This window comes from Phyllostomus hastatus, unplaced genomic scaffold (assembly GCF_019186645.2).
Source record: "Phyllostomus hastatus isolate PE091 unplaced genomic scaffold, TTU_PhHast_1.1 phas_scaffold_21, whole genome shotgun sequence".
NCBI classification, from domain to species: domain Eukaryota; kingdom Metazoa; phylum Chordata; class Mammalia; order Chiroptera; family Phyllostomidae; genus Phyllostomus; species Phyllostomus hastatus.
Genome location: NW_025334017.1, coordinates 35,305,371 through 35,319,906, shown reverse-complemented (window position 1 = coordinate 35,319,906; position 14,536 = coordinate 35,305,371). Strand labels below are relative to the sequence as shown.

The 14,536-nt window shown below is 45.7% G+C and overlaps 1 protein-coding gene across 2 annotated transcripts in view; it reads left to right on the top strand.

The window, feature by feature from the left end:
• The window catches only part of SAMD12 (sterile alpha motif domain containing 12), a 337,368-nt gene that overhangs the window by 27,716 nt on the left and 295,116 nt on the right, over window positions 1–14,536 (top strand). For both annotated transcript variants that reach the window (XM_045860778.1, XM_045860779.1), the window contains exon 2: window positions 8,251–8,429. In XM_045860778.1, the coding sequence (XP_045716734.1) occupies window positions 8,251–8,429 (179 nt within the window). The remainder of the gene's footprint in view (window positions 1–8,250; window positions 8,430–14,536) is intronic.

The following is a 14,536-nucleotide window of genomic DNA, read 5'->3' as shown; positions in this document are numbered from 1 at the left end:
TGTGAGACTTTCTAATTCTTGGCTGGTTTCCTCTTTTAAAAAATTCATGTCAGCTGTAATTACTCGTGAAGTGTTTTTATAATAGCTGCTTTAAATTCTTTGTCAGATAATTCTGTTACCTCTTGCATCTTGGTGTGGCCATTTATTATCTTTTCTCATTCCATTTGAAATCCTCCTGGTTCTTGGATGTGAGTGATTTTTTATTGAAACTTAGATATTTGATGTGATGAGCCTCTGGGTCTTCACACTTCTGTTTTAGCTGGCTTGCTTTAAGCCTGCTGTGGCCTCAGTTGGTACCTGGGAGGAAGGGCCCCTTACTCATCACAGGGTGTTGGGGAAGGTCACTGGGCTTCCTCTGACTCCGCCCGAGGTGGGGGACCCACCTCTTATTGTCTCGTGCAGGCAGAAGCCCTGTCTTCCCACATTACCTCAGCTGGCCCTGCAGGGGTGAGGAGGTGGCCTCATCACCAGATGACAGAAGTGAAATCTGGGGTCCCCATGTAGCCTCCTCTGGCATCTGCATCTCGGGAGTTTCAGGGCACCTCATTCTAGCCTGAAGGGTTTAGAAGTCCAGGGTCTCCATTCTACCTCTGCTGAGTGGTTGGTCACCTGTATTCCATGATATTTGAGCAGAACAGTTACTGTATAAACTTGGTCTTGCTAGCCTGCCCCTTTCACAGTCCTTTGGCTAGAGGGAGCAGGCTTTTGTGTCTGATTTTTGTTCTGTGCCCTGTGACATTTTCGGTTGCGGGCTGCTTCTGCTTCCAGTCTGGAACAGAGGATGCGAAAAGAAAGCCCAGAGAACTCACCACCATAGAACTCCTTGAGTTCTAAGGTCCCTAGATGTCCTCCTTATTTCTGCCTTTCAAAGTCATCTTATTTTTGTCTTATGTATAATGTCCAGGGTTTTTGTGTTTCCTTAGTGGGATGAATTAAGAAATGTATGTCTATTCTATCTTCTGAGAAGCATCCAAAAAGCACTACTTTATATTAAAGAAATAAAGGATATAAGGAAAAATAGATCACCTATAGTAAAGGAAAATATTGTTCCATAAAATCTCCAATTTATATACATAGATACAGGTGTGTTTGGGCACTGCACTGAGTGGACTCTGTTCCTTATAGTATTACAGTTAAAGTGTTTTAAAGTCACCTGTGTAGTTCACCTGTCTCTTTTACTCTGCCACCTGAATCCTGTCTGAAGCTTCATCGCACCTTTAAATAGACCCACCTTCATACTCTCTTCATGAATGAGAACAGTTAATGCTTTGTGCCTTAGAGCCCTTCCCCCACCCTACTGGTGCTGAAATACGTAAGATTAAGCATTATTTTAATATCTGCTATATTTAGATCACCTAGTCCAGAGGTCATGAGCAGAAGGGTGTATATTTGATGTGATTACACCTAAGTAGTCTTTGAGGAACACGGATCCCTCCTGACAAACTGTTACCAAGATGAAGCTGTCTCTGTAGACACGGAGCCGGAGCGTGCTTCCTGTGGCGTGGCAGAGACAGTGTTCTGACACAGACGCACGTGGCCTGCACATCTGGCCAGGACAGAGTCATCCAGGCCCAGCTCCAGCGGCCACACAATAGTCATCAGCACTGCCATCTGGCACACTGGGGAGGATGACAGAGCGTGGTATTATGGGGTTCAACTCCTCACGGTCACGTTGTTTCTTCCCCTCTCTTCCCACTGGCATGTGAATCCAATGAGTATAGTAAGTCACTTCCATTAATTAAACCAATGTTTGGAGAGTGTCTGTGATGAGTATATTTTTTACGGCCGACGTATGAAACACGGGCTGTGTCCTTCAGGGACTTTATTTCTAGCTAGAAGCAAGCCATGTACATGAAATCGTACACAGTGGATCTCAATTCTAATAGCTAATTATGGGATTCGAATAGATTTGCTTCTAAGGTCATTCATTCATCCAGCAGCATTTATTGGGTGTTTAGCCTTTTCAGGCACACAGACTGTTTTGGCTCAGCAGAAGGCAGGCAGGTAAATCAGTTTCAGGACAGCTCGATGGTTCTGTGATTTTCCGTACTTTTGGTGAATTACACAATTAGTCTGGAAGCAACTTTTTATTTGCTTTTTTGAAAAGGAGATGTATATTGTTCCTAAGAAGGGAATGGCAATAAGTAGGATTGAATCAGGCTCTTCCCAACATACTTCTGCTCGTTGTCCAAACAGTGACTGAGCACTGGCTGTAGGGTGGTCACTAGGTGCTAAGTTTGTAAAACTTAGTAAGAAGTAGTCACTTGCTTCAGGGGATTCCTAGTCATAAGCCAGGCAGTCATGTCCCTAAATACTTGCAGTGCACGGCACACACACACATACACAACACAGAACACATCTTCTAATAGGGAAAAGAGGTTCCTGTCCACATGGCTTAGGAGGATATATTGGGAGCAACATCATTAAAGCTTCGCAGTGGAAAGAAGAGAGCATTTGATATTTCCTGAGAGGTTCTCCATGAAAATAGGGAAGAGCATCTTCTGTACAAAGGTGGGTTCTGTCATAGCAGAGAAGCACAACTCATCTCGGGAGCTGGGAGCAGTTTCTGCGGAACTGTGGGAACCCTCGGTGCAGGGGCCAGAGCTGCCCCCAGGCTGGTGGGAGTGTTTGCTCAGTGTCTCTGTTCACAGAAAGGCTCGGAATAAAGGCGCCTTCAAGTCGAACAAGGCTGCGTCCCTTGTTTCACTGCGGGGAGAGTGAGGTGTGGGTGGGGGTTGAAAGGACCGGGAAGCTGGGTGACTTCTTGGCGAATAAGGGCCCCTTATTCTCGCAAATGAATTCAGCCGTGCCAGCACTTCTTATTTCTCTTCTTGCATCATCTTGAAGAGAACTTGTGGATGGTCTGCTACTGTGACCTGAGTCACTCAGAATGGGCTCCCTCAGGTCTGGGGAGCGGGGGAGGTTTCCTTCCGGCTGTGGCAGAACCTCTTCTCCCCATTAGCCTGGGCTGGGCTTGGAGAATGTGCCCTTCCCAGGGGAATTCTCAAGTAGTCTGCTGAGCTGTCATGATTAGCTATTAAAAAAAAAGAAGTCCTAACTGAAAATCCCAACTGGATTATTGCTAAGCTCTCAAAACTCTGAATAAAGAAAATATTTTTGGAATTTCTCCTTCTGCTTATGGAAACTGTGAGGGGATAAAATGAGAGGGGGTGGTGTTTCTAACTCTTTTCCCTTTTATTGTAGAATATGCATAACATGAACTTCATTTGTTTAACCACGCTTAAGTGTACGACAGAGTGGTGTTAAGCACACTCACACTGTGGGGCAACCCCACCACCCCCCCATCTCCAGAGCTCTTTCATTGTCCCAAATCGAAGCACTAGGCAGTACCTCCCCTCCCGCTCTGCTCCAGCCCCTGGGAACTACTGATCTGCTTTCTGTCTCTGCGGCTTTGGCTGCTCTAAGTATTTTACATACCTAGGTCCAATCATACGATGTACTAGTCCTTTTGTGACCCGCTTATTTCATCTAGCACAATGTCTCCAAGCGTCATCCCTACTAGAGCCTGTGTCAGAACTTCATTCCTTTTTAAGACTGAGAAGAATATCCCATTGTGTGTTATGAGTCACATTTTGTTTATCCATTTATCTGTCAATGGGCATGTGGGCTATTTCCACCTTGTGACTTATTATGAATAATGCTGCTGTGAACATGGATGTGCAAATATCTGAGTTCCCCCTTTGGATTCTTTGGTTGCATGGCCGAGTCGAGTGGTAAATTCCATGTTTCATTGTTTGAAGACTCAGCAGACAGTTTTCCACAGCAGCCACGTCCCCTTGTATTCCTACCAGCATTCCCACAATGCACAGTGCTCAGAGTTCTGAGGAAGGGATGGTGCCTTCAAAACGGCACCTCCAAACAATGTTAAAACATGTGCCTTTGCAGGGAAACCTTTCCTGGTTAAATTTAAAAGCAATCTTGATGAAATCTGTTTTGGTTTTCATCTCTTCCTTTCGAAGTGCTCAGTATCAGCAGCATTAACAGGATAGCGGCGGCATGTCGGGTGAAGAGCGCAACCAGCCTGGAGTATCGGTCAGTGGCTGGAAAGGCGCGGGAGTGGTCAGGAAGGTCAGGCGAACATGCCGACCTGGGGGCTGCAGAGCCCCTTCCGTTGAGTAGACAAGTTTAGAGAAAACAGTAAGGACATGGATGAAGATGGAAAAGAGAAAGCCAACTGGGGCATCTTTTCCATGATGGGCAAGGAAATGACAGTCACAGCTTGTAAGAGGGCATTTGAAAGTTGCTTGATATCGAAATATTAGGGACCTGACATCTCAGGGGAAGCAAAGCAAAGGCTGTCAGAAATGTGTTTACACAAACAAACCCGAGCCCAGAAACCTAAATCAGCTGCCGGGCTTGCAGGCGAGGACGGAGCAGCTAGGGAGGATTAACATGTTTGTGTGAAGGAGGCAGCTACATGTGCAGAAAGTCAAAACCGTAATCCGCCTCATGTTTATAGGTACCTTACATTCTGAATGCTGGGCATTTACTAGCAGAGGAAAGTTTCCTTCTGATTAAAAGTCACGATCATGCACAAAGAGGAGATTGCTGGTTCGTTTGGCAGCTGAACAAGTGATTCTTAGATGTCTACCCTGTGCCAGGTCCTGGACAGGGGTTGGGGATCGTGGAGATGAATGAAATACGGAGTCTGTGTCTAGGAGCGTACAGAGGTGGTGGGCAGGCAGGCGGGTCAGTTAGGTACACATCCTCGATACAGCGAGGAGGTAACGCTCCAGGGTACTGTGTGCATGGAGGGAGCACAGCCCAGGGTGGGGTGTTCAGTGACCCCGGAAGGCTTTCTGAAGAAGAGGTCTGATCTGACATTTGGGTTGATGAGGAGTTTGCCTTCCAAGGGAGGAAGCAGGATTCAGGTAGAACAGAATCTCTTTCTAGGAGGAAGGATGTATTAAAGTCTTATTTGTGGGGAGCTGACGGGGAAGGGGGACAGGAAGCTACCAGGAGCTCAATGGTATTGCTAAGTCATGAATGCCAAGACATGAAGCAGCCAGGGACTGTGTCAGAGAGGAAAATCAAAACTGTTCATTTTTCTTTTCCTCATTAGTGTCTAAATCCATCCCATGTTAATCTCCTATCTCCCTACACGACATACCTTTTTTTAGTAATCATAGTTTTAGTATGTGAAATGGAGTGTCCATTGTAAGTAGGCTGTTCTCTGAGTGGAGGAAGTTGATTGATATTCACAGTAGTTAGCCACATGCTCTCATAGGCTTTGTTCTCTTCCTACCACTGCCTGCGTCATGCGTTGTGGTTGGTTCTCCGGCATCCATGTGGTGCCTGCCTTGTTGAGTAACAGGAGCGTGGCTTGGGGAATTGACCTCAGCTGAAGGTCAGCAGGTTTAAGGGCAATCCTATCTCTACTGCTAGGGTTTTAGTTCAGTGATGGGCATGTGATTCACTTTGGCCTCTGAGAAAAGAAGAAAGTTTGGAGGAAAGAATGGCCAAGCAAGCTGCTTCTGTTGCTAGAGGAGAATCAGAAGCTTCTAGCTCTACCCGCCATGAGGGAACCTAGGCTTAGAATAGAGGTGATATATGGAGAGTAGAATGGAGAGATTTAAAAATACACATCAGAGTCCTTAATGACCCTTTTGAACTGGGAAATGAGCTAACTCTCTGCGCTTTTACTGTTAGTGGCCTTCCTGTCCCAAAAACCAATATATTTTCTTACCATTTCATATATTTTGGGTTTGTTCATCTGAAACTTGAAATCATCTACACCCTAAATGAAATATGATCTATGCAACCTTCAGCATACATCTGTATGGCTTTTTTGTGACTAAATCTTTGAGCCTCATTCTTCTTACCTGTGAAATGAATATAATTATTTCTCATGATTTTTCATGAAGACTATTTAAGATCCAGCACAAAGCCTGAGGGAGGAGCCATGAACTAATATATGTTGAATACCTATTATGTACCATAAAACAGGCCAGTCCTTGGTTTTAGGAGGGTTAGGAACCAGAAGAGAAATTTACAGATAATTCTATATAAAATGGTATAAAGCCACATGCATAGGCACCATTGTACGGTTGGCTTCAGGTCATTCAACATTGGTTGAATACCTGCTGTGCCAGGCACGTGATCCAGCATGGGATGGGGCTGGGCATGGGGCTGGGGCTTAAGGGCAGGCATATCCAAAGAAGTGGTATTGATGCCGAAACCCGAAGGGTGAGTGGGAATTAGGTGAAGAATGGGAAAGTGGGAAAGATCATTTGTAGCAAAAAAAAAAAAGTACAAAGTCCAGGAGATGTGAAAGAACTCTGTGTGCACAACTGTAATAGAACAACAACAATAAATAAATAAATAGTGAATAAATATTTCTGCAAGGTATAAAGGAAAATCATTGACTGTAACAAGTTGTTTCTTCAGGAAAAAGAAAGAGAAGGAAGAAAGAAAGGACTCCACACGTGTGGCCCCAGTGGAGTGACCGTGGGTGAACAGGACAGGAGATGGAGGGGGAAAGGGGATGGGTAATGCAGGGGACCATGTTGGCCTGTGTGAAAGTTGTTCGCATGCGCTAGGTGTGAAAGGAAGCCATTAGGAAGATTAAAGCAGAAGATTCTCATGATCTGGCCTCTACATTTTTTTCAGTGAGATCTCGGGGGTCAAGGGAGCAAGGGCAGTGGGGCTAGAGAACTGGGTGGGTTCGAGCAGCATTTTGGGTGCAGAGCTTACTGGATCTGGCGATAGTCAGGAGGGACGTGAATCATGGAGAGACTGATGTCACAGGTGACTGTTGGGTTTCTGTGTGAGTAACTGGAGGAGACTGGAAAGGGGACTATATTTTTCATAGGAAAACCAAGGTTCAGGTTTGAACATGTTAAGGTTAGGATATCTGCAGTGCATTGAAATTGGGATGTGGAGTGACAGTTTTGCTTCTGTCTGAACCTCGTGTGTGAGGACTTCCTAGGGTGGAGTTAAAATGGGAGGGTCCCTGGCGGGTTGGTCCTATCAGAAGTGAGGGGAATGGGTGGCACCTGTGAAGGAGGGTGTGGCGAGTGGGAAGAGAGCTCCTTAGCTCACTGCTTCTGGGAAGCCTTCTCTCACCTCTCAGGTGTGAGATATTCCCAAGCCTGGGGAAGAGAAAAGGAAACCCTGACCTGGGTGTGGAGCTGAGTAAAGGGAAGGATTTTTTAGAGCCGTGGAAGTTGGTTGAAGGGGGAGAGGGATGAGAAAGTGGAAGAATGAAGACGTTGGCTGAGGGGACTTTATCAGCGAAGTGGAGTCCTGAAGGAGATGGGAGGGGGTTTAAGGTCCTGGCTTTAAATCCTCTGAGGCCAAAGGGAAGGAAATGAGGACAGGAGTTTAATGGTGAAGGGCTGGGGACACAGGGAGGTGAGATCATTTCCTACTAGAACCTCAAAACACACGTGTCCTGTGCATGTGCGTGTGCATGCACACCACACCCCCCTGCACACCCTTGGCGGTTCACAGGGTCACCTGGGTAGAATGTATGGTTCCTATCACATTCACTGCTATTTCTTTGGTAATACTGAGTGCATAGGAGGGGCTCGGGAAGGGTTTATTGAATAGCTAAATGTGCTCAGGAAATGGGCTTTGTATTTTAGTTGTGGGGCTACCCATGTTGGAGGATGTGGAGAGTAAGTAGGAAAACTCAGAAGCCACAGACTGGACCCCCTTGCACTTTCCACTCTGCTCTTTTTGTGATCCATGTAGCAGTTACAACTCTGTTTAGAAAATCAGCAGTTCTTTTGTCTTTTATCAGCTTATTCTATTGGATGGTGAGTTCTTTGAGGGTAACGTCTCCCGTATATCCTGCACCCATGGTTCCGGAATCGTGGGATGATATATAGTAAGTGCTCAATAAATATGTGTTGAATGAGTGCTGGAAGAATGGAGGATTCAGAGGGGGACAGAGAGAGTGCCTTCCTGCTGGAGGCAAGACAGCAGCTGAACTGCAGGAGGTGATGGCTGCACGTGGGGGAAACACTCACGAGGTTGCCTGATTCCGTACTCTCACATGCAGTGTGGTGATTCATGACTTGCTCAAGGTCAAACAACGTGGAACTCAGGGTTTCTGGATGAGCACTCCTTCCTCAGCAAAGGTCTTGCCCGTAGTTACCAGACCCCCTCCTCACTCGCTGAAGCCTTGTTTTTACCCACTTAGGCCAGATGAAGTATTGTCTGCCCTGGACACCGTCTTCGTATGATTTGTTTCCTGAGTTATATATTTTTTTCTCTCTTGCCCAGCTCTCCACTGCGGTTTGAATCCACGGGCTATTGATCACCCTGCCCGCGCTGAAGGCATTAAACTGCAAATTGGCGGTGAAGGCGTCGAGTCTCAATCCATTAAAAACAAAAACTTCCAGAAGGTGCTCGACCAAAAAGGAACCCCCAAGCGACTGCAGGCAGAAGCTGAGACGGCTAAGGTAGGTGATAATCCAGCGCGCTCGGGAGAATCCGAAGCTGCAGCTTGGATAATTTGTGGTCCGGCCACAGAGGAGAACTGACGATGCTTTCCCCAATTACCGTTGTCTCTTCAGGTTAACGATCACTGCTTCTTGATTATAGGTAATAATAAATGAGAATATCGACTGCCTCCCCTGCGGGGTGAAATCGAAACCCATTTGTGGTCAGTCTCATAGCCTGAGGGTCTGAGTGTGGTACCGAGTGGGCAAGAGTGCAGAATGCCTTGAACGTACAGCTGAAAGATTTGTCTGCCAGGCTCACATTTATCACCATGTGATGTCGGACAAGTCATGTGACTTTCCAGGCCTCAGATTTCTTCAACTATTGAGTGTGTATCAGAAAAGCCACCTCCCTCATCGGGGTGAGCGGATGAAATAATACGGCGCATCTGGAAGTATTTTGTAAAAGGATTAGCTGCATGAGTATTGGGGGGCTTTGGCTGACAAACACTGTTAATAGTGATAACAACTGACATTTTCTTAAGTATATCCATGTATTCCAGGTATTTTTGAAGGACTCTTGACGTCCTGGCTTATTGTGTCTCTGCACCAGTTTTATGACATAGACGATAGTAAAACAGTACATAGGACCCTGATTAATAAGAGATGCAGTTATTCTAGGTCACTGGATGCTTTGTTCTTCTTAGCCTTCAGTCTGGGTGTAGGTGCAAAACACACATCGGTAAACTGGCCGTTGGAGGGGCAAGTGGTACTTTAGTAAAGCTTTTTAAAAAAGCTTTTCTGCCAGGAAACTGGCACTGCGTGGGTTTTTGTCAGAAATAAGGGAAGAAGCTCATGTCGAGGGCACAGCGTTGAAGACATTCACATGAGTTCCCCTGAGAAACGGAGAGAACTAGTCATCGTGCGGCATTTGGCTTCTCCCTTGTGTGTCCTCTGCAAAGGAATTTCCTTTCAAATGTTTGAGTGGAGGTATGTGTGGCTTGGAAACCAAATGTTGCCGTCACCCAAGAAAAACCTTAAGTACAGACAGACCTCGAAGATATTTTGCATTAGGTCTGACCATTGTAATAAAGCAAATCATAATCTTTTTACTGGTGGAGGATCTTTCCTTCAGTTTGTTTTGAAAAAAACACACGAAAAGTGCAATAAAACAATAACATGAGTAAAATGAGTTATGCCTGGAGAGACTTGGCTGTCCTACAGTAACCACTCCCTCCCCCTAAAAAACATCTTCCAAAATCAAATGTGATGTTTTTGTTTTATCTGCAGTTCTGAAAGTTTTGAATAATTGACATTGTTGCTTCTCTTTTTTTTTTTAGTGTGGAGGATTAAAAACTGATGGCATTACGTGTGTGTGTGTGCATGTGTGTGCGCGTGTGTGTGCATGTGTGTGCGCGTGTGTGTGCGTGTGTGCCAGCAGCAGTTGGGAGTGGGGAATGGTTATCACGGAAACGGTTGCAGATGTTCTGCGCTAGACTTTCTACGTAAGAGAAACTGCACCTCATAGGAAACTGGTTGGTGGTCATTGAAGTTCGGTTTGTGAGCCACGCTGGGAATAAGTGACCCCTGTTTTGACATGTAAACATCATGAATCTCTGATTCCACACAGGCATCTTGAAAGAGTGAGGGCGAAGAAAAGGTCTTAGTCTTCTTTAGGAAGACAGTTTGAGTAGAATCTTTAAAAAAAAAGATGCTTAAAATGTTAAAAATTAGACTGGAGAAAAATCAAGCAAATTATTCTTTTTCTGATTCATTCCGATTTCAGCATTTCCATATCTCTTTTATTTGCAAAACAGGTAGGTATTATAAAGAATGCAATTCAAATCTGATGTGCTCTGATTATTTCTGAGGTACTGAGAATAAGAGACAGTGTATTAAACCTGAACTTGCACGTGGGTAGCACCTGCCTTTGCGTCTTGGCCACTTTGTCCTTGCTTTGCCGCACACCCACTTCACCCGGAGTGTGGCTGTGTGTGACAAACATTGCCTCAGGAATAGGCCCCATCCTGGAAACCGGATTCATTACAGCTCGTCCAGATCATGGACGATGAAGCCCCCAAGCAGGTGGGGTTGCCAGGGGATTCTGAGTATTTTTTTTAAAGATTTTATTTATTTATTTTTAGAGAGGGAAGGGAGGGAGAAAGAGAGAGAGAGAAACATCAATGTGTGGTTGCTGGGGGTCATGGCCTGCAACCCAGGCATGTACCCTGACTGGGAATTGAACCTGCGACACTTTGGTTCGCAGCCTGCACTCAGGATTCTGAGTATTCTCCCATCAACATCATATTTGGGAGTGAACAGACTAGAAGCTGAAAAGCTTAGACCAACTACTGATCAAGTCATGTTTTCACAGAGGACTGGATGGGAGCAGTGGGTGCTGTGGGGACAGAATCGGAAGCAGGCAGCCTGGTGTCACTCCTACAGACCTGCGCTCCCACGTGCCCTGAGGTTGCTGAACCGCAGACAGTGTGAACTGGTTTTATGCACTGGCAGATAACGTGTACAATTTCTCTTCTGTTGCATTTAGAGGGTTATTGGAGTTTTTTCTTGGGTAAACAATTGAATCTCTGGTAACTTGAGATACTCTGAACGTACCTTAAAAAAATAGAAACCCTTGGGCTAGGGATGCATGCACTGAAGGCCAGTCAGTGATGGAAGCTGGTGCAGCTTTTCTGAAAGACAGTCTGCTAGTAGTTATCAGTGTTTTAAATGTAATTTCTGAGCCACAATTTTCTCTGTAGGAACTTGTCTTCAGGAAGCAATCGTCCAGGTGCGCAGCGATGGCTGCAAGAGAGGGGTCCCTCTAGCAGTGTTTATGATACGAAAGCACAAGAAACAGCCTGAATGCCATTCATGGGGTGCTGGCTAAAGAAACAGTGTGCACTCATGCAATGGAAAAGACTTTTCTTTATAAAGTAAAGGATACCTGTGTGTATTTATCCTAGTCCATTTGAGCTTCTGTAACAAAATACCTTGACTGGGTGGCTTGTAAGCTATACAAATTTATTTCTCATAACAGTGGAGGTTTGGGAAGTTCAAGACCAACGTGCTGCCTGATTCAGTATCTGATGAGGCCCCACTTCCTGGTTAATAGGTGGCTGTTGTCTCACTGTGTCCTCACGTGGTGGAAAGGGACATAGGGGTCTCTTTTGCAAGGGCACAAATCCCATTTGTGAGAGCTCCACCCTCATTACCTAAACAACTACCAAAGGTCTTGCCTCCTAATACCATCACACTGGTGGTTGGGGTTCCACATGGATTTTAGAGGAACACAGGTATTCAGTCTCTAATAGTATGTATGTGGGAAAATGAGTGTGATGATGTTTCAAAGTAGGGAGGGGAAGGGAAGGCCAGGCCACTGCACAGCGTGTCGAGCATGTTCCCATGTCTGTCAAAGTGTCTTTCACTGCAGAAGGGCGTCACTGAGTCTGGAGGACTGTTCCCCACAATTTGAGCAGCCCTTGGTATCCGGAGCTGAGACTATGGAGAACACTTTCTCCACTTCAGTTTTGTGTGATTTTTTTGTTTTTAAGTATGCATTCTTGTATTTATTTTTGAGCCTTTTACAGATTGCCCTAGTAACGTGAGTAGCTCAACTGTGACTCACGGGTGAGTCATGTTCTGCCTTCTAGGGCGCTGTGCTCCCTTCCACGGCTCCTGGTCCCGGCGGGTAGACTGTTTGCCAAGGGAGAGTTTTCTTGGGGCGTGTGTGTGGTCATGGGAGCCATTTGATGAGGCGGGGTTGTTTTCTTTTTTCTTTCTTTTTCTTTTTCCCGCCTAAGTGAGCACTTACGAAGTGTTTTGGGCTTATCTCTTCCTGAGTCTTTTGAGATACAGCACCTATGACCAGCTGTTACATTATGTTTCAGTTTGACATTCTGACTGCTGACTGACTAAGCAAATACAGTCCTCTCGCTTGCACTTCCCCGGTGTGGGCTTCACCCAGGGAACCTGCTTCTAGCTCCATGCCACGCGTGGGGGTTCTGACATGGAGTGTGGCCACAGTGGGCTTGGAAACCACTCAGTCCCTCCGTGTGTCAGCCGTCCCAGCTCTCCACCAGGCACCGTGAGCCCGTGCCTCCTCCCTGCCTTCACTTCCTGACACCTAGAGAGTTCTCTCCCTTGATTTTAAGCTTGGTGTTATATAAGTGTAAAATGTTATTTTCTAGGATCTGTAACTTTCTAGAGCCTTAGGGTGGGTTTGTAGCATGAGCTTCATCTGTCCTCTTGATCCTGAAATTTGTATTTCTTTCCTTTAAAAAATACATCATCTCTACCTATACAGGGTGGGGCACAAGTACTTTTACAGTTGTTTGTATAGAAAATAATACAATAATTAATAATAATACAGGACTAAACTCTGTTTTGTATACTCACAACTGTAAACCTACTTTTGCCCCACCCTATATTTTCATTCTGGGAAAAATCATCCTTTTTGCTTCTCTCTTAGAATGTAATTTTGGGACCCTTGGCCCCAGTTCTTCAAAAGACTAGAACCCTAATTCCAGCAGGAGGTTTTCTGGGCCACAAGTTGCCTCCAGCTCCTACAGACCAAAGGCAAAGCAATGGAGAACCAAGCTCACTTTTAAGCCTTATTATTGGGCAGCAATCTGTCTGGTTGAAAAAAGAAAACAGATCCAGTTGAAACGTTGATCTGAAAAAGATATTTGCCAATGGAAGTCCTAAGAGCCTATGAGCACTTGGGAATCCAGAAAGCGTGAGTGCCATTTTACAAGTTCAAGAGGTGAAACTATGGTAAAGTAGCTTTACAGGTAGGTACAGAGCAAGAGGTATGGGAGGTATCGCACCTTCCTTCCTCTCTTTGGGAGGCAGAGAAGTTTTGGGAGGCACCTCATCCAGGCAGGAGCACGTGCAACTGCACCAGCTGAGAGCCACGGTAGGAATGAGTCTCCTCGACACGGAGGAGGCACAGCCTCTGTTCCCCACCAATCTCTTTTTAACACTGTACCCACGGAGGCCTAAGGCCAACTCACGGCTCCTGAAGGCCAGGTGGAGTTCCATGTAGCAGTTTCCAAAGAAACAGCCGGATGACAGACAGGTCCTTCCTGGATGGGCCCAGACCTGAGGTTCATTAACCCTTTCCTCACAGGGTCTTGGGGATGGGGCTTCTAGAGAGGCCACTGCAGTAGAGATGGAGCTTGGCATGGGTTGTGAAACACAGGTGAAACACACAGCAGTAAGAATGGAAGGCGCCCTTAGCCGTGACATCTAAGTGCCCTGAGCCCAGGTGTGGCAGCAGACGTCCTCAGGTGTCTCCTCAGAGTCAAGGTGTGTGTTGTGGAAACAGGTTGAAATAGTGCATTGTGGTCAAGTTGTATGGGACATGACAATGAGAATGGGGAGCATGGATTTCTTTCACCTGCACTGTCCAGTATGGTAGCTAATAGCCATATGTGGCTTTTTAATGTTATCGAAATAGAATAAAATGAATAAATGAATATCTTTGGTCATCAGTTGCCACTTGTGTTTGGGGGCCACTGTTGCAGATAGCAGAGACATAGAACATCACAGAAAGTTCTGGACAGTGCAGCTCTGATCTGTGGGAAGCCATGGAAGTGCTGTGGTATAGGAGCAAGATGAAAAAGGGGAAATGGTGTTATGCTAACATTCTCTCCAACCCTTGTCCTTGGGCCTTGGAGGACATGCGCTTCAGTCACAAGAAAATTGTCAGAGTAAGAGCCTGCTTTGCAGGTGATATTTCTAAATGCTCTAGTGGTTGGGATTTGAGTTTCCATGGCAACCTGGAGGGTGGAGTTAAGATCAGCCTATCAGCAGGAGGTATCCTGGCTGGTCCCCATCTTGGAATCCTGGGATGTCTCCTTACAAGTGACCTAAAGACAGTATTGGGAAACTAAATCCCAACTTCTAGATTTGATCCTCTAGGTGATCACAAGAAAACGTACCCTTTCTGTGTTTTTAATCTGTAAAGTAAAGGTTTCATAAGGTTAAAAGCCTTTTCGTTTCTTCCTTTCGAGCAATTCCAGGGTCCAGAAAATGGTGACTCAGCGTGATAATCAAGAGCCTGGGTGGCTCTTGCCTGTCTCATGGACCTGAGTGACTGCCCCGCACCTTTCATTTATAAAATC